Genomic DNA, 20,971 nt, shown 5'->3' on the forward strand with positions numbered 1-20,971 from the left:
TCCACTAAAATCACTTTCTGTACCTCAATTCCTCATCCCCTCTCTTCTATACAGAGCCCCACTCCTAACCAACATCCAATCTTCCCTTAAAACACAACTTTCCACCTGTTACAATAAAATTGCTAAATTCGCTACCAGCCATAAATCTTCTACCCACCATTGTTCTTCACTCCATAAATTAAAATGGCTTGAACTTCCTAACCAACTTATCTATTCTCAACTTACTCTTGCTCATAAGCTCATTTTCAAACCTGACCTCTGTCCATCTCTTTCTTCTGCATTTAAATTTCACCTTCCCAGCAGGGTACTTAGATCTAACAACCAAAATCTAATCGAATTGTATAAACCAAATCGTCCCCCTGGTAAAAATCTCCTAACCTTTAGCTTAGCACGACTCTGGAACTCCCTACCTCCTACCATTCGCACCACTTTCAACCACCTTACATTCAAAAAATCTCTTCACTCTCATCTACTTTCACAGTGGGAATGCTCTTGCTCCCATCCTTCATGATCCATACTGACTATCTCTCCTCCACTCCACTGAGACTTTCCTCTCTAAAAAAAAAAAAAAAAAAAAAAAAAAAAAAATTAATTGTACTGCTCTGTTGCAATTGCTTCTTACTTTTCTAAATTGAAATGCTTACCTTTTCTAGCCTGTATCATCTGAAATGATTACCACCAGATTGTTCTTCCTAAAAGTGTTTGCTCTAACTGAAATGCTAACAGTACTCTACCACATATCATATGCTCTAACTGTAGAATTCTTGTAATTATTGTAATATGGATGTAAATCTTACTGTAACCTTATCTGGAGCTTTTCTCCCCAGGACTCCGTTGAAAATGGGTTCATTTGGCCCAGTGGACTATCCTGGTAAACCAACTGCAAATAAATAATAAAATAAATATCATCACTTTTATATTTTCTTCTGTGGTTCAATTTTTCCAAAGGGAAATGCAAACTTGAAAACAGTTATCTAAAGTGGCAGGTGTGAGGCACTGCAATTCACACAACAGACAAACTGACTTCCCTTACTGAAGAGATGATCGTTACCAGGACCCATGAGGGAGCTGTATGGCTCAGCAGGTTCTGAAATGACTAGTTCATACAACATGTACAATTATGCAGTGCAAGTGACTCAACTCAGTATAAATATGCACATAGGAATGTCTTGACAATAACCATGAGAGCACAGAAACACTAACTCAGTGATGGTCACTCCATAGTGGACCTGCACTTTAATGCTTTCATGTCTAACAATCTGAATGCTTACATCAGATGGCAGGTGACCACACATACATTTTCCCTTAATGACTACAAAATGAGTCACCTAAACATAGCTACCAGTTCATTATATAATGCAGCTCAGCAATAAGACACCTGCATGCAGCTGCAGGACAATGGTGTACGACTAAATACAGTTACCTGGTTCTGATGAAAACACTCCAAGAAACAAATGCGACCTTAGGAAGTGTAATCAATTCCTGTCATTTACATACAGCAAGGATGATCATTCTTCTGCTACACATTTCAACTAACAGCATAAGGCACTAGCTTCCTGGGACTTCATAGGGCCCTTGTCAATGCAGGGCATGCAGAGCTTTAAAACTAAAGTACATCAATACAGAGATTCAGTCCTACCTGACAACTAAGGATGGAGCAAAAAAACAACTACGCAAAAGCGAACAGGGAGCAAGGTGACTGTATCTCTCGAATCTGTGCTAAGAAAGTCACTGAGCAATGTTACTAATCCTAAATCATAATGGCACTCTGATACTTATGCAAGCTGCATTACTTAAGACATTAACACTGAGATGGCCAGCATGGCCTTCGCCAATAAAGATAGGGCAGTTCCAAGGATTACCTAAACAAGATAGGCTACCAATGCATTCCCAAATTTCCAGTTTAATATCAAAAAGTAAAAGGCAAGACTAATCACTGTGCAAGACATTTCCTGACACAGTGGTGGAATAAAATTACTTTAGTCAAAATAATTCAAACGGATAAAGCAAATGTGTGTGTATGTATGTGTGTGTGTTGCTACATTTCAAAAGAAGGGATAATCAGTAATGGCAATGTATACCACCTCTTTTTAAGGCTTTGTTAACGGACTTCATCCTACAACTTTACAAAGTTTCAGTCGTATTTGAATTTGTGCATTTTTGTACTCCCCAGTTCTCAAAGTGCACTAGGTGAAAAACTAAAGAATGAGATGGGCTTCAAAACATGTGGGAGAAGCAATACACACACAGTCAGGTCTGAATCATTTTAAAATTGTGAATTAAAGGAATGAAAGGTGTGTGTGGGGATGAGTCATCAAAGCACATTCAGGGGGAACAGTTATAACAAATTGTGTGTCTATGTGACATGGAAATACTTGCCTTAATCTCCATTACTGTGGACGACTTCTTGAAAAGCAGGACTCAAGCTAAACCAATTACGGTCCAGCTGACAACATTCTTTAGAAATGATCATCTTTGCAATATGAAGGATTAAGAAGCAAAAATTTGGTTGTGTTAGAAGAAATGTATCAACAGAAAAAAGTTTATTTTTATTTGTGACACAGCCTGAGCCCTAGGGCGATACCACCACTGAACAGAATACAGAACTTGCATACTAAACAAATGTAAATGCAATGTCCACTGATACAGTTTCGATTAGGATAACGGTCTGGAGGGAATAATATGGCATGAATGTTTTAGAAAACACTGTACAAACTCTAGTTAAAATTATATACATTTACAATCGTCAACAAACAAAATATGGAGAAAGCTGGTTAGGAATTATAAAACTGACAAATAAAAAGCAGTGGTAGAAAATAATGTGCAGTGAAGGTGACAGAGGGGTCTGGCAAGTGAGCAGAAGGTCAGTGTGAAACAGTATTTGAACTAACACGTGATGTTTTTCCTCCCACTATGCATCAATTAGTAGCATACAGTTATTTTGGAATAGCTCAAAAAAAGAATTTAGAAGTGAATGCACAAAGCTGACAGTAAAGCAATTGAAGTGTTCTGAATTAAAAACAGAATCTGCTGCTAAAAAAATGCTGACAAAATATCTGCTTGCATACCTTCACACTCACATCCTCCACCTTTGGCCCTGTTGGCAACAGCAGCTGTATAAGACCTGGCATCCAAGATCAGCAGCTTCTGTGAGGATCCACTATTTTCAGCATTGGAACATGCAGTCAGTGAGGAATCTGGAATACAAAAGCATCAGCTGAGCAGGCAGAAACAAGAAGTTATTTACTCACCATAACGTTTGATGTATGTTGTCCATCTCGCCTCACATTCTTACCCGTGGGTTCGGAGACGAATATCGGCTCCGACTCGGCCAAGCTTTTTTAGCTCGAAGTCTTCTATTGGCTGGGTTAAGCAGGTATCCCATGCTGCACTGCTCCATATCCCCAGATCTAGTTTGCCGCGAACACTCAATCATACCTCATACATAACATCCAGGTAAAGAAGAATAAGCTAAAGTGAAGGGAACTCTTTAATCAGACCTAACCTCCAAATCCTCCAGGAAGGGGGAAGGTGGAAAGGTAAGTAAGAATGTGAGGTGAGATGGACTACATACATCGAACGTTATGGTGAGTACATAACTTCTTGATGTTATGTAGTCCAATCTCGCCTACATTCTTACCCGTGGGACAGTGTCCCTAGCACCTACATCCTGGGAGGCTCACTGGAAGATACTCCTGAGTACTGTGGAACCAAAGGAAGACCTGCCCCCCCTAGATACCACGTCCAATTTGTAATGAGTAACAAATGTGTGATGAGAAGCCCAAGTAGTTGCCGCACAAATATCATTCATAGACAGTCTGGCTTGATAGGCTGTAGATGTAGATACAGCCAGAGTAGAGTGAGCCTTGACCGGAAATGGTAGGTTACCTCCTGTGGAATAAGCGAAAGAGATGCAACTGGAAATCCATCTGGATAGAGTGACTTTGGAGACAGGGGACCCAATTTTGTTTTCCGAAAAGGAAACAAATAGTTGATCAGATTTTCGGAGATCTTTAGTTCGGTGCAGATAGAAACGTAACTGTCTGTGTACATCCAATTGATGAAATTTAAATTCTGCCTTGTTTGAAAAATGGGGAAAAAACACTGGCAACTCAATAGATTGATTAAGGTTAGATATGGACGCCACTTTAGGAAGAAAGGAAGGGTTTGGCCTAAGAGAAACCCTGTCCTTATGAAAGATCAAGTATGGATGTTTGATAGAAAGAGCTTGAATTTCTGAAACTCGCCTGGCTGAAGTGATGGCGATTAGAAAGGCAGTTTTCCAGGTCGAGAATTTTAGGTCACAGGAAGCTGCAGGCTCGAAGGGTGGTGAAGTAAGGGCTTGCAGGACAAAATTTAGATCCCATGGCATGATAGGTTCTGAGACCAGAGGACGGAGTAAAAGAGTGCCCTTCAGGAAAGCCTTACAGAGTCTGTGAGCCATCAGACTAGGCTCATTAGCAACCTGAAAGTTGGAAATGGCTGCCAATTGAACTTTAATGGTAGCCGACGCTGAGCCCTGACGAAAAAGCATAGACAAAAACTCCAAGACTGAAACAATTGGGGCTGTGTAAGGGTCAATTCCTTGGGTATGAGCCCAAATAGAAAACCTCTTCCATTTGCTAGAATAAATCTTCCTAGTAGAGGGCTTATGAGAGGAAGATAAAATATGAACCACATCAGGTGAGAAGTGATGAAGCCTAACGACGGAAATGGAGTAGCCAGGCTGTCAACCGGAGGGTCCATAGAGAGGGGGGGGAACTGTCGCAACATGTGTCAGTAAATCTGGTTGAGGGTCCAGAATCCAACGTGTGTCCACAATATAGGGGTGGAGAAAGGGGAACCAGACTTGACGAGGCCATTGTGGAGCAATCAGAATCATTCTGCTTCCCAAGGATAGCACTTTCTGAATCACTTTTGATAGCAAGGGAAACAGAGGGAAAGCATAAAGCAGACTGGAGGGCCAATCATGAACTAGAGCGTCCCTGGGTGACTCCCACTGTGGGGGGATCAGCGTGAAGTAGCTGCTGCATTTGGCATTGAAGGGGCTGGCAAAAAGGTCGCAGCAAGGCTGGCCCAATCTGCTGAAGACTCGTTCTGCAACTAGACGATTCAGGGACCACTCGTAAGGCATCAGAATAGCTCTGCTTAGCCTGTCCGCTATCACGTTGGACTTCCCTGGAATGTGCGTTGCAATCAGAAACAGTTGGGAAGATACTGCCACACTCGCATGGCCTCTCTGCACAGGGGGTATGATCTGGTTCCCCCCCTGCTTGTTCAGATACCACACCACTGACATGTTGTCCGAGTGTATTGCAATAGTCCCTAGAGGTAGGAAGCTCTGAAGTGCCTGCAACGCAAGTAGCACCGCCCTCATCTCTACAACATTGATATGCAGCTGTATCTCGTGATCTTGCCACGTGCCTTGGACTGTCCTGCCGAGATAATGCCCCCCACCCCATCTGGGAGGCGTCCGTGGTCACTGTGGCAACCGAGGTTGGTGGAACGAAAGGTTTTCCCCTGTCCAGATTGCTGGTGGAAAGCCACCAACTGAGATCCGGTTTGCATCTGTCCGTGAGCAAAATATGGTGGGAAAGAGGAAGTTTTTGGAGAGACCATTGAGCAAAGAGGAGTCATTGAAGGAGCCTCATGTGCAATCTCGCTAGAGGGGGGACCAACATAATTGTTGCTGCCATAGTCCCCAGGAGTTGAAGAACCAATCTTGCCTTCACTTTCCTCAGAGGAAGCAGGGCGTGCACCTGTTGCTGTAAGACTCTGACTCTTTCCTGCAGTAGAAAGGCTTGCATTTGAATGGTGTCTAACTCTGCACCTATAAAAATGACACACTGTGAGGGCAACAAGGCAGATTTTTCACAATTCAGTGTTATACCCAACTGTTGACAGAGAGTGATGGTAACGTCCCTGGTTTGGATTAGCAGATGCCTGGTGGGGGCGGTAAGGAGCCAGTCATCCAGGTACGGAAACACTTGAAATCCTAGATGTCTCAAGTGAGCTGTCACCACTGCCATACAATTGGTGAACACCCTGGGGGCTGTGGTGAGACCAAAGGGCAGGGCTCAAAACTGGAAATGACTGGCTCCCAGCCGGAAGCGTAGGTGACTCCTGGATGCTCTGTCCATTTTTACATGGTAGTAAGCATGCTTTAGGTTTATGGAACACATCCATACTTCCTTCTCCCAACAATGGGAGAATCGATTGTAGTGTGACCATATGGAACTTGGACTTTTGTACATAGTTGTTCAGTCGGCTGAGATCTAATATGGGTCTCAGGTCCCCTGTTCTTTTCGACACCAAAAAGAATCTTGAGCAAGTCCCTAATCCGATTTGGTCTGACGGGACATGCTGAATGGCTCCCTTTTCTAGCAGCTTTGAAACCTCTGAAGCTGCGTAATCCCTTTGACTGGGTGGAACTTCCGGGATTTTTCTGACTGGAGGGGGGGGGGGGGGTCTGACGAAAAGGGGATGGCATAACCTTTGGAAATTATTCGTAATACCCATCGGTCCTGGGTGATGCTCTGCCAGGCTTCTGGGTATAACGATATTCGACCCCCGACTGGCTCCGGAAACACACAGTCGGGCATCCCATCAGGAACGACGGTAGGGAGAGCAGCGAAAGGAATCGCGGTCTCTCGAATTGCGGGGGCCCCCTCTGCCTCTTAGGGCGGCATCTCCCTGAATAACCCCCCCCCTCTGCCTCTGGAGGGGGACTCACCTTGCGCACCAGGAAAAAATCTCTGATTTTTTGAACCACATCTTTCCACCCCGCTGGGTCTTGGGGTAAGGCCTAGAGGGAAGGGAAAAACGGACCGCTACAGCAGACAGGGTCTTTCCCTCTTGCTTGCACCTGGTCAGGATGTCTTTCACTTTGGTTCTGAACAAGGAAGAACCATCAAAGGGGGCGTCAGTGAAAGAAGACTTGAAGGCCTCCGCGAAATGACAAAGGCGTAGCCAGGCTTGCCTTCTAAGGGCGACTCCTGAGTTTGCTGCCCTACCCGCTCCCTCGGCTGTATATGAAATGAGCTGCATGGAGGAGTTAACAATGGAATTGAGGGTAGACACCTGGGCATTAACCATCTGGGCCACCGCCTCAGGCACGTTACCCGCAACAGTATCTCCTAACTCCTTGAGGAGATCTCTCTGGAGCAGAGTAAAATGAGGCAGGTAGTTCAGCGACCTTAAGGTAAAGGTTGCTGATGAGAGGGTATGCTTCCTGTACCGGTACATGGTCCTAGACTCGATGGACAGGGGAAGAAGTCTCTGCTACTTCCTTCTGAGTGGCCGCAACCACCACCATAGCATCCACAGGGACTCCTTTGGACAGAAACTCCTCATCCGGGGGAGCAGAAAGAAATTTATTGGGTCTCCTGGGTACAGGTTTCACAGACTCAGGGTTCTCCCACACCCTCCGACAGATCAAATCCAAGAGCTCGAAGGGTGGGGACACCAAGGAGGCGGAGGGCTGAGCACCAAAGGCCTTAAGGAAGACCGACTCCTCCTCGGAGGGGGCTTTGGACGGCCAGTCACCTCTGTGTTTCAATATCTCCAGGATGTCGGAGAAAGAAACATGGTCAGTGGATGACTTGGGGGACCCGTCCGATTCCTCGAGGTCAGTATCTGAGGTGAGAGACTCATCCTGGGAGTCTATGTGCTTCCTCTTGCACGTTTTCTTTTTAGGGGGCTCCTCAGGCAAAAACTCTGAGGGGCCCTCAGAAACTTTTGGACCACTTGTGGGGGTATCCCTAGGCCTCGGGGCTTCAATGTCTATAGATAGGTGGTGATCAGAGGCTCTCACTGGAGTGGTAGGGGACAGAATGACCAACCCGCATGATGTAGCTGAAGATCTGGCTAGCTCACTCCGCATGGCCTCAAAGGCTGCCCCCCTCCGCCCCGAGTCCGAGGACCGGCCAGCCTCCGAGACCATGACAGGAGTCGGGGTTCCACGAGCCGAGGCACTGAGTGGGAGACTAGGAACCAAAAGATGTCCTGAAGTGTCCCCCTCGGGCCCGACTGAAGAATCCAGAGTCTCGAACCCCGTGAAAGGAGCAGACGGGGTCAGAACTGATGTTGGCACCGACAAGCCCAGAGGGGCCATTGGAGCCGACCCAGGAACATCACATGGAGCGGAGCATTCCGGCTGCGAAGACAGAGATGCGCTCGGAGGAACAATCGAAGAAAGTATCGGAACCGGCTCCGGAGCCGACTGGGACAGAGCCAAGAACAATTTAGCCAAAACCTGTGACTGAAGGAGCCTCTGCACAACCCTATCGACATCCACATCTGAAAGTGTCCTGGAGGACTTGGAGGACAGGGAGGGAGATCTGGATCTCCTCTCAGGTGACACTGGTCTAATACTGGGCGATCGGCTCCGAAGAGGTTCCAATATAATTGGAGCCGATGCCGGTTCCATCAACACTGATACTTCCTGCGGCCCAGAGGACAGTGGAGCCGAGGAGGTCGAGGCTAGCTTCATCACTTTCTCCGATGGCTCCGAGGAGACTGAAGGAGCTGGAGATCTCTTTTTTAACTTAGTGGACTTAGATTTAGAACTGGAAGTCAAATCCATGGCCTCTTTGAACGAGGGTTTCAAGAGTCCATTAAGAATTAACTTATTCTTTCTTTCTTGGGAGCACCCTGGGACTAAAAGCATGGCAGAAGCTGCAGGACTCCTGCAGGTGGATAGCTCCCAGACAATAAACACATACTGAATGTCCATCGGTGATGGACATCTTGTAGCCACACTTAGAGCACTTTTTAAAACCCGAAGGTTTGTGCTCCTTGGAATCTTTAGACATCTTGAAGAACAGTCGTAAAAAACAAATACGACAAGCAAGTCACTGCCTGACCGAAAAAAAACAACTACAGTCTCACAAATACCAGTAATGCGGGAACAAACCTTTCCACAACAGCAGCACACACAATCCTCAGAAGAACACACTCTAAGACGACTAGGGCTAAAAACCTCTAACTAAAACGGTTTCAGACCAACTCACCCACAAACAATGACAAACACTAAAACCTCTAACTTAAATGGTTTTAGATCCCAAAGACAAAAAACAGAGACAAGAAAGGGGACGGATTAGGTCTTGTAACTGAAACGGGCCTAGCCCGTTGGAACAGCTAGTGGGACACCACAAAGACAATCACACTGCAGACAATATCCAAAACATTAAATAGAGATAGCTATTAAAATAGCTTTTTGTTTGTAATAAATTCTCTCAAGAAGAAGAAGAAAAAGGTACTTAGCCACAGCCAAGAGCGAGACCACGTCCGAGCTACACGAGCCCACGTCCGAGCTACACGAGCTGCAAACGAGATCTGGGGATATGGAGCAGTGCAGCATGGGATACCTGCTTAGCCCAGCCAATAGAAGACTTCGAGCTAGAAAAGTTTGGCCGAGTTGAAACCGATATTCGGCTCCTAACCCACGGGTAAGAATGTAGGCGAGATTGGACTACATATCATCTGTTCCTTTATTAAACATAAACCTGAGCAAATACAGTTTGCTTTAATAAAACCGTACAATCATCAGTTTACCTGAACTAGGGAAACACCAATATGCTATACAATATCTACCTTACAAAAAAATGTGTTTACATGTTCCATTTAAAACTCTTTGGTAGATGTCCTAAAACTGTGCAAGTCCTATGACTAGCAACATGATTAAAAAAAAATGTGGCCAAGGAGTTTCTGCCAATGTCAAAAGGAAGATCAGGGTTCAATGTAAAACATATGGGAAACAGAAAGCTCTACACTATAGACTAGAATTCTAACAAACACCTTCTTTCACTTTCAACTACAGATAAAGGAACTACTCTATTAGACCTATTACAAGACTGTAAATCATTTCAGATTCACAGCAAAAAATACAAATGATGACTTGTTTGGAAGGTTAAATGCATTTTTAATTACCCATCAGTCCACAGCTGTTATTTTAATACTACACAAGTATTTTTCTCATGACCTTACAGTATACATATTTATGTGTATTTAGACTGAAAAAGATATCTGGTGCTTCATGTTTTGTCAAGTGGTACAGCTAGGAACATTTACTTGAACATCTCCAAAGGGGTGCACTATAAGAACTTCAAGCAATGCCTTTGTGTTCCACACCTTCCTCTCATAAAAGGCACATACAGTGTACTAATTGTCAGTTACTTCTGTTTATGCTGCATACTTCTGTTCACAAATACACATTTTATACAGTACTGCATGCAATTCTCTATATGTGTTTGCTTTTCAATAACTGCACTACTAAAGTGAGTGGTCTTTTGTGTACCAGTAAAGGGCTTCGTCATGTCGAAAAGTGCCATCAATGAACATTTTAGCCATGAAATAAAATGCTTCTTTTGCAATCATTACCATTTTTAGGCACAACAGCCCAGTGTACTCTCAGAGCCTGCCTTAATCTGGTGGCTCCTCAAAGTCACTGCCTTCATCTCATCAGTCTCATTTCCTCCCACAGACAGATAGAAACTGTACCTCGGGATCAAGTCAGAGACCGTGAATATTCAGCCGTAGTACTTCATGGTTCACTTTGCAGAAATTAGTACAAAAACAATTTTTTAAGCTGCACTTTAGACTACTGTTTTTTTTTCTCTTTCATTTTAGGGAACAGGTTAGGACTGGTAATCGGTTAGAACCTGGAAAAACCGAATAGTTACTCTGCTGTGCTAGTTACGAAGTAACAAACTGCTTGCTTAGAATGTCTTAAAGCCATGCTGAAACTACGTTAAGAATGAGATTGATTATCATAATTATAATGCTTCTATGTTATGGCAGGGTCAAGATCTAGTTACACATAGTTCTAAAGTATCTGAAATGACTGACCATAACTTTTTGCTTTACGGACTCTTGGATGCATGTTCTCATACTACAGGCTCGTGTAGTTCATATTTGTCTAAATGAAACTGGGCATTTGATGCTTTCTTTTCTACTACTCGAAAGAGGAAATCTTCAGGATTCATTATCCCTTAATCATTATTCTTAATGTGAATATCATCAAAAAGTTAAAATTAACCTGCAACACATTAATCTCCATTACTATCAATCACAACCAGATGCACTGTGGGAGGGAAAAAAATTAAAGGTGCTTAAAGGCTGGAGCATTAGTTTAGCAGCGTCTGATATAAGTGGCTCGAGGACTCAAGTCAAATCAGATACACAGGATGAATAGGATATTGTGAATGAATAAATAGGTTAGAGATTTCATTATGCTTTTCTAGAATCAGTAAAATATTCAACTACAATCAGAGAGACTGAAGATAAACTCATTCTTCACCATTCTGTTAATAAAAAGTAAAAAAAAAATCTTTCCTAATCAGAGCATCAGCTTTAGCTACACATTTTTTAATTTTTAAGTATGTTTATGTTAAAGTGTGGTTTACATTTCAGAAATGTTTTTGTGTACTTGCTATTTTTTGTACCGATATTCACGCGTTTCTTTTTTTTTCTTTTAGAGGGGGGATTAAATGACGTCATATTATACAAACAGAAGAAAAAGGGCTGAACAATAGATAAGTTCTGTGCTTTAGAAAAGACTTCTGTGGAACAAAATTTGGATTTTGGTTGTACAGGTTTGTTACTAATAAAATCAAAAATAAGCATAAATTTTCCACTTTTCATTTGGCAACTCTGTGGGAAAGGTACCCAACATCATCTGGGTGATTAAATTTTTACTTGAGAAGAGGTTTCTAAATTTTCAAAACATTATGACCACATGACACCCAATGAAGTGTCTAGTGGCTTTTATAAGTGGCACAGTGTGTACGCGCGCGTGTGGGTTCATATACTGTTAAATAAGCTGAGCAAGTGCACTTCTGTTTACACTATTTTTAAAATGTACTTTAACACTCACTATATGAAAAAGGTGGGGATGTGTAAAATGAGAGTGAAACCGAAAAGAAGTGCTAAAATGAGTCACAAGGTAAGTACAAGCTGGAACAACAAAATACAAAAGGTAGTCCGTGCTACCATTACACAAACAGGCACAAGGCTTTTAATTATTTCTTGTAAGCCTACTGGCATTAAGGACACTGACCCAAATTATATGTCATTTTATTTAAAACCATTCCTAAAGTGTTATTAAAGTTTACTATATTTTCATGAATGAAAAAATCTTGCACACACTGTTACTGGATCTTATCTCCTACAGCAGCACTCACCAAAGTCTGCATCACAAGTCTCATCGCCCTCATTCTTGTTTTTGACACCACTACTGTTACCAGATGTTCTTGACCCAGAGTCAAATGCACATGCTTTAGCAATGGATGTTGCAAGATACTCATCGTCTGCATTTCTCCATCCCCACCAGCTGACTTCAGGCTGACTACAGCGAGCAATGACTGCACCATTTCGCAGGTGTCTAAAGAATGGGCACAAGGTATGAGAATTTGTTAGTGTGAAAGATCATCTATACAGAAAACTCATAAATAGAAACATTACATACAGTAGAGTCAAACAAAAAACAATGCTGGGTCAAAGTCCTGTAAAGGATCAACTGCTACTGAAAGCTTTTTTCATATCAGCACTATGCTACATTACATCTGGTGAAGCAGCACAACTCAGTTACACCTAAATTGTTAAGACCGTCTGAAATGATGCAGAAAGTCGAGGGGGTTGGCATAATGGTTAAGGTGTTTACCTTACAGACATAAGGCACATGGTTTGATTCTTACCTTTGAGAAGCCTGGCTAGGCTTTAAAAGGCACACCTGTGGTCATAAGCCCAGTAATTAACTAAGAACCTAAATGCAACAATAGTGAAGATTCGCGGTACTAGCCTCTCAACATAATCCTAGGTGGTATGTCTGTAATCTGTTTTGAAACAAAATGATCCAGTGACAACAGCCACAATGACACGACTTCGCACTCTGGTCTTTCTCCTACAATGTAATTTGTGTTCTCACAATATAATAAGGCCTAAACAACAATTTTAGATGCTGTGTCTCTGTACTTCTGTCAATCACTGGCTTACATAGTCTTTCAGGATAATTAAAAATATTTTATTTTCAAATCCTCACACTGCAGTCTGTTGCAAACATTTTTTTACTCCTTTGCTGACTAAGTCAGCCCACTAAGGGCACATATAATTTTCAAGTATCACTGGAAAGCATTGCTTGGTTAAGTAACTTACTTAAAGAGTCATACAGTTTTCTTTGCAGTTCTGGCTTGTCATTTACTACTACAAGTTCACACTTCACAAAAATGAGCTGGGCAGGCTTTCTTCAAACCAACAGTGACAATCTGGACTGCCAACCACATATTAACACAGGCTGAGACAGATTCCTCCAAAGCACAATATTTCAGTTTTAAAAACAAAAAGCCATATTCTTTTTACAACTGAAATATTGGCATCTGTTGCTGCTTATGACTGGAAAAATGGTAAATCACTGCTCTGTCAGTATTTGGCCAAATAAAAATCATTACAAGGGAAAAATACATACATCTGGTAAACAGGTTTGCAGGGAACAGCTGTCCCTTAAGCAAAATCCTAAATCCATACTGCTCAACTACAGTTTATACAGACCTTTTTCAATATATTTCACCTCTGTATCTGGCTACTACTTAGCTCCTATACTGGATTTGCATAATCTCTTACTGGCCCATATATATATATTTATTCACAGTTAATTTTAGTAGGAGTGCCACCCCAGCCTAGCATGGGAAAGCATGTGAACACATTAATTCAAGATTAAAAAATACAAAACAGCAGCAATAACCTGGAGTCTGATGCACCGATTTCTACTTCAGAAAGCAAAGACAGAATCCAACTATGAGTAAAAGTTAGGGCAAAATAGTGCTTTAGAGCAGGCTGGGGTTTCTGCCTTCAGGTGGGTGCAGAGTACTAGGACCTCGGACCCCTTTTATATGTCTACCTATTAGCTTTCTTTATACTTTTCTTTAGGCATGGTGTTCAGCGTGACTGGAATCATCAACTGTATAACGGTCTTCACAACTAGACCCAAGAAGTTTTTGCCCTGAAAAGAATGGATTATCTTAAGAACCTCAACTATGAATGGTAGCAAAGCCCATTACTAGTGAAAATATTTGAACTGACCTAGCTGATTAAAGGAAAAGTACAGTTTTGTACCTACCATAAATGTAGATGTTCGAGTGTATACCCTGCTGCAGTCATCACACTTGGGTTATCCTGTCGTCAGGCGGTCCCGCAGTCGGCCCGAATCCCAAATTCTTGGTCCGGTGTCGGTTGCTGTCGCTTCTTCCCTGACGTCAGTGCGCCAGGGGTACACAAGAGGCATCCAACGCCATTTTCTTCAGTTTTTCTTTCCCCAGATGTCAGGTGCCCCCCAAAAATGATCGTCAGTAGATAGTACAAATAATAAAAGCTTAGCACAAACAAAACATCCCTCCAGCTATAAGCAAATACACCACAAAGGTTGTATCAAATTTTAAGGTATTGAAAGGTTTTAGTTAGGTCAGAGGGGATGGGAGGGAGGGTAAAGTACAGTTTTGTACCTACCATAAATGTAGATGTTCGAGTGCTAATACAGCTGCAGTCATAATAGATGGGTTCTCCTGCCGTCAGGCGGGTCCCTCGGTCGGCCGAATTCCAAAGTCTAGGTCCGGCGTCGGTTGTCGTCGCTTCTTCCCTGACGTCAGTGCGACAGGGGTATAAAAGAACCAGCCGATGCCATTTTCTTCAGTTTTTCTTGCCCCAGATGTCAAGTGCCCCCAGAAGGAAGGCAATACATAAATTTGTGTAATAAAGCAATGCCATATAATCAAAATACAGTAGTGCAAGCAAATACATCATGAATGAATACCCCAATCTGGTTGCATGAGGATATGTTAGCCAATAGGCCTGTCCCAAGAGGGGAAGGAGGGAGGGAAACCTGGACTGCAGCTGTATTAGCACTCGAACATCTACATTTATGGTAGGTACAAAACTGTACTATGTTCATCGTGCATACAGCTGCAGTCATAACAGATGGGTAGAATCCCAAAGCTAAGAAAGGGGTGGTAGGCACTAGGTGGAACTAGGAGGAGCCAGAATGCCCTGCAAGACTGCAGTGGCAAAGCCCGCTCTAGATTTGGAGTATAGTGGAAGGTGGTAGTGCTTGGAGAAGGTATGCACAGAACTCCAAGTGGCTGCTTTTAAAATATCTTTGGTAGGAACTCCTCTGAGAAAGGCTGCAGAGGTAGCCGTGGCCCTTGTGGAGTGAGATCTGATGCCTGTAGGTATAGTTTTGCCATGAAAAGAAGAGCAAAAGCGTATGCAGTGGGCTATCCATTTTGAGATTGTCTGTTTGGAAATTGGCTATCCTTGAGCTCCTATAGCATAGGACACAAAGAGCTGTTCTGATTTTCTGAAAGGCTTTGATGTTAAGTTGTCTATCTCGCCTTCATTCTTGCTGGATGGGTTCGGAGCCGACCTCGGCTCCGACTCGGCCACTCTAAAAGCTCGAGAGTTGGTTCCACCGGCTCGAGGCTCCCCTTATATCCTACAATGCTAGGCGTGAGTTACCTCAGATCTCGTTTGCCGCTACAGCGATCGAGGTGTTGGTTTTCTACCGGCTTCTTGGTAAGTGACTTTCAAGTAAAGTTAGTGTACTTAAACCCCTTTAGTTTTAATTTTAATACTTGTTTCCCTTAGTTTAGTGGAATTCTCTCCCTTTTCTCTTTAAAATCCCGTTTTTTTCCCACAAGAACTTATAAGTTCTTCCCTCGGGCCTTCAGGCCTTCTTTTCCCATTCCCTAGTGGTGTGTGTGTGTGTTGTTTCTCTTAATTAAAACCTTGATAGTTGTTTTAATTTTTGAGTTTAAAATAAGATAGGGTGTAATCAGGGTGTTTGACTGAGTGTGTGTGATTACACTTCTAAATGTCTAAAGAATGAAAGGTCTCAGGCTTCAAGAAGTGTGATGCGTGCTGTCAGAAAATGTCTCTGACAGACGGTCACACTTCTTGTGTCTACTGCCTGGGACCTTTGCACCTGCAGGACTCCTGTGCTGTTTGCCATGGCTTCAGTCCCAGGGTCCTGCAGGAAAGGAAAAATAAATTAATTCTGAGAGGTTTACTCAAGCCTGAGGATTCCCTTACTGTCTCTTCGGGGAAGCCCTCCAAGGCTTCTAGGTCCTTGGCTCCGGGTACTGAGCCGAGACCTAAGGCTACTAAACCTCCGTCTACATCGGCTCCGGCTGGAGCCGATGAGTCTCAGTCCACAGTTTCTGTGGTTCCCTCGGCTCCGGCTGGAGCCGAGGTATTAGAAATTCCCGTGTCGGCTCCGACCAGACCTTCGGAGCCGACATCTAGGAAGAGGTCTAGGTCACCATCCCTTGGCTCCGTTCATTCGGCTCCAGCATCTCCTCTGCTGTCTGAACGGAGCCATAGATCTCACTCCTCTAGGTCATCGAGGCTGTCGGATCATGACCTTCAAAGGGTAGTGAGTCGACTTCTTAAGTCCGAGGCACTAGCCCAAATGCTTCAGAGCCCGACTCATCAGTCGATGCCTGCCCCTGTCCATCAGTATGTTCCTCCTCCGACTCAGTTGAGCTCGGAGCCGGGTCGTTTCGGAACCGAGACTGTGGTAGCGTCGGAGCCGATACAATTGTCTTCGGCTCCATCATCGGCTCCGATTTCTTCCTTGGAAGAATCTCGGCACCGGACTTCCATCGTCGGCTCGGGTGAGTGGCATCGACCATTGTCCGACCCGCTCTCCCTCTCGGGCTTCGGCTGGTAAGTTCGGCTCCGACATCGGCCTCGAGCCATCACTGTCGGTGCCGAGAGGTTTTAGCTTTTGGAGCGGGGACCTCTGGCTCTGCCTGACAGGGGTGCTCGAGGTCATGCGGAGTGTGTTAGAACCTGGTTCTACACCACAGTCGGCTCCGCCCCCTCTTCGGTGCCTCAGGTCAAGTCGACTCACTCCCTCATCCCGGACCGCAGAGAGCCAGCTCCTCAGGAATCCCCTGTGGGGATCTCATCCTCTTCCGAGGCCTCTCCTGATTTGGCAGAAGAGCCCCTCGAAGAGAAAGTGTAAGAGGAAACACATAGACTCACCTGAGTCCGTCACCTCTGACACAGATTTAGAGGATTCGAGGGTTCCCCGTTCCCCTTCTGAAGATGTCTCTTTGCAGACATTCTAGAAATCCTTAAGCAGAGGGAAATTGGCCAGCCCTCAACCCTTCGGAGGATGAATCTGTGTACCTTGAGGCGTTTGGCTCTCGTCCTTCCACCTCCTGGGTGTCTCCCCTTGACCCCCTCATGCAGGTGGTAGCAAAGGCATGGACGGCTCCTGATTCGTGGACCCCACTCCCAGGAGACCCTCAAAATTCATAACAGCACCAGCAGATAAACAGTTTTTGACAAAAGGAGTTTCTGTGGATGCTATGGTGGTTGCTGCTGCCACTAAGAAGGAACTAGCTGATCCTTCAGTGCCTGTCCATCCACCTAACAAGGAATCTAGGTCCATGGACAGGTACGGGAAGCGGATGTTCTCGTCAGCGACATTTGCAATGCGTTCGCTGAATTACCTATGCCATTTTACTCGTCTTCAAAGGGACTTGATCAAAGAAGCGAGTGACATGTTGAAGGATCCTACGGCTGCGGGTTTTCAAGACAAAATGAACACCCAGCTGGCTACCCTGAACTCCATAGCCAACTCCTCCATGCGCCTCCTCTCTTATGCGGCTGATGGAGCGAGCAGGGCCGCAGGGACAGGTGTGGCCTTACATAGGCATGCCTGGATGCGGCTATGTAACTTTGCGGACCCCTTTAAAACGTCTTTCACTAATTCCCCATTCGATGGATCATCTCTCTTTGGTCCTCAAGTGAAAGAAACCTTGACTAGGTGCGAGACTGATGGCAAAACTCTTTCTGCCATCGGAGTCCGTTTTTCTACTCCTTCTAGGCCTTACCCCAAAGGTCAGAAAAGTGGAAAAATGTGGTTCATAAACAATCTCAAGGGTCTTCGCCTGACGACAGAGTCGGTTCCCTCGCCAGAGGCAGAGGCGGGAATAACAATGGTAGACGTCGCCCTAGAGGCAGGGGGGGTCCGCAGAACCAGGGCAATCGAGAAGCCTTCTCTGATAAGCCTTTTCAGCATCCCTGAGGTGTTGCCCGACTGCCCACCTTCGGAGGCAGTCGGGGGAAGTTTGTCACTGTACCCAGAAGCCTGGCTATCCCTGACTCAAGACAAATGGGTACAGTCCATCATTTCCGAAGGCTATTCCATTCCCTTTGTTCGCATTCCAAACCAATCAAAAAAATCCCTTCCAGATGTTCCACCCGCTCAAAGGGATCTAGCGGCTTTGGAAATTTCAAAGCTGCTTGCAAAAAGAGCAATTCAGCCAGTTCCAGCAGACCAGCAAGGATCCGGAATCTACTCAAGGTTCTTTTTAGTTCCAAAGAAAACAGGGGACTGGAGACCAATTTTGGATCTCAGTATCTTGAACAGGTCAGTCAAGAAAACAAGATTTCGGATGGTCACGCTGCAGTCCATCCTTCCCCTATTGGGAAAAGGAAACTGGATGTGCTCTATAGCCCTTCAGGATGCGTACTATCACATAAAAATGAACAGACGCTCCAGAAGATTCCTCCGCTTCAGGCTGGGAACCAGTCATTTTCAATTCAGGGCCCTGCCCTTTGGTCTCACCACTGCCCCCCCGGGTGTTTACCAAATGCATGGCAGTGGTAGCTTCTCACCTGAGACGACAAGGATTCCAGGTGTTTCCATATTTGGACGACTGGCTCTTCACAGCTCCCACCAAGCATCTTCTTCTAATGGCCAGTGATTACACCTTTCGCATTTGTCAAAAGTTAGGCATTTCAATAAATTGCGAAAAGTCTGTTTTGTCGCCTTGTCGTACTATTACCTTCATAGGCGCAAATCTAGACACAGTCAACATGTCTGCGAGACTAACAGATCAGAGAATAACAGACATACACAAACTGGTCTCACTATTCAGCGACAACAGAATCAAAGCCAGGTTAGTTCTGAAAGTGTTGGGAATTATGGCGGCTGCCATACCTCTGCTTCCTTTAGCCAGATTCCACATGAGAATCCTTCAGTAGATGCTCTTTGCACAATGGTCATACCAGCAACTTCCGATGTCCCACACCATTATGATTACGCAGGCATGCAGAAATCATCTTCTGTGGTGGATGTCTTCCCCTCAGCTCTTATTGGGAAGACCCTTTGTTCCTTCCCCTCCGGTTGCTACTCTGACAACGGACGCCTCCCTGATCGGGTGGGGGGGGCATTATCAGGGCAGGACTGTCCAGGGCACATGGCAACCAGACGAATGCCACTTGCACATAAATGTTCTGGAGATGAGAGCAGTGCTTTTAGCGTTGCAAGCCCTTCAAGACTCTCTTCCCTTGGGAACGACTGCAATCCAGACAGACAAAATGTCTGTAGTGTGGTATATCAACAAACAAGGCGGAACCAGGTCCTACCCCCTGTGTCGGGAAGCACTCAGACTGTGGCAATGGGCGATTTCTTCTCAGCGGTTTCTGATAGCAATGCACATCCCCGGGAAGTCCAATCAAATCATGGACAAGTTGAGCAGAGCTATCCTCATGCCTCACGAGTGGTCTCTGAAAGACTCTGTTGTGAGAGAAATTTTTCTCAAGTGGGGTCAGCCTTGCTGCGACCTTTTTGCTACTCCCCAAAACAGCAAGTGCAGAGACTATTTCACACTATTCCCTTTACCAGGCCAGCCCAGCAGAGACGCTCTAGTCCAAGTTTGGCCCCGGGGACTTCTGTATGCATTTCCTCCCTTCCCACTAATCTCTCAAGTGATACAGAAAGCTATCGCTCAGAAGGCCTCGTTAATCCTCATTGCTCCTTACTGGCCTCGACAGGTTTGGTTCCCCTTTCTACATCATTTTCTGTTGGAGCGACCTTGGCATCTGGACCTAGTTCCAGATCTTTTGATCCATCAGTCGGGTCAGTTTCATCGCTCCTTCCCTCTCTGAACCTCACTGCTTGGTTCCTCCAGTTCCAACCTTAGCCAGGCTTCCTCAATTATCTCACTCTGTTCGAGATATTTTGATAGCTTCCCATAAATCTTCCACTCGAAAGATTTATTTGAGTAAGTGGAAACGCTTCACATATTGGGCTCAAGGAAGGGACATAGATCCTTTCACTGCTTCCATCCAAATGGTCCTTGATTTTCTAGCTGAACTCTTCCATGCAGGTTCATCTCCTTCTACTCTTAAAGTTCAATTGGCAGCTATTTCTAACTTTCATGTGGGTATTTCAGAGTCTGCCATAATGTCCCACAAGCTTTGCAAAGCCTTTTGAAAGGAGTTTTCTACTCAGACCTCCTATAAGAAATGCTCGTCCTCCTTGGGACCTAAATTTAGTTCTTACTTCTTTGATTCTTCCCCCTTTCGAACCTGCAGCCTCCTGTTCCTTAAAATTGCTATCATGGAAGACTCTCTTTCTGGTAGCTATTACTTCAGCTAGAAGAGTTTCAGAACTTCATGCACTCAGCTGTCGACCTCCTTATCTGTTGTTCCATAAGGACAGGGTATCCTTACGAACCAACCCGTCCTTTTTGCCTAAGGTAGCCTCGACGTCTAACCTAAATCAAAGCATTGACCTCCCTGTGTTTTTTCCAGAATATACCAATAGGTCTGAACAAAAATTACACTGGCTAGATGTTCATCGTCAATTAAGGTACTATTTGGATAGAACAAAACAATTCAGAAAATCTGACCAGCTGTTTGTCTCCTATGCAGAAGGCAGAAAGGGACTTTCAGTTTCAAAGGTATCATTATCTAGATGGCTAACATCTCTGATTTCCCTTGTTTATGAAATTAGACACCAAAGGCTGCCTAATAAACCTAAGGCCCATTCCACCAGAGCTTTGGCTACTTCTATAGCCTTCCAAGACAGACTGCCTATTGACACCATTTGTGCAGCGGCTACTTAGGCTACTCCTCACACTTTCATTTCTCATTATAAGTTGGATTTAGCTTCTAGGCATAG

General features: G+C 44.5%; 1 protein-coding gene across 1 annotated transcript in view; it reads right to left on the reverse strand.

Annotated features, from left to right (window-relative positions):
* MTMR4 (myotubularin related protein 4) overlaps positions 1 to 20,971 on the reverse strand; it is a 1,011,266-nt gene that overhangs the window by 234,288 nt on the left and 756,007 nt on the right. The window contains exons 12-13 of the mRNA XM_044054156.1: positions 12,183 to 12,382; positions 3,069 to 3,197 (exon numbers count right to left, since the gene is read on the reverse strand). Coding sequence (XP_043910091.1) covers positions 3,069 to 3,197; positions 12,183 to 12,382 — 329 coding nt within the window. The remainder of the gene's footprint in view (positions 1 to 3,068; positions 3,198 to 12,182; positions 12,383 to 20,971) is intronic.

The sequence above is a fragment of the Protopterus annectens genome, chromosome 13.part0 (genome assembly GCF_019279795.1).
Source record: "Protopterus annectens isolate FY-2018-M chromosome 13.part0, PAN1.0, whole genome shotgun sequence".
Classification (NCBI taxonomy): domain Eukaryota; kingdom Metazoa; phylum Chordata; order Ceratodontiformes; family Protopteridae; genus Protopterus; species Protopterus annectens.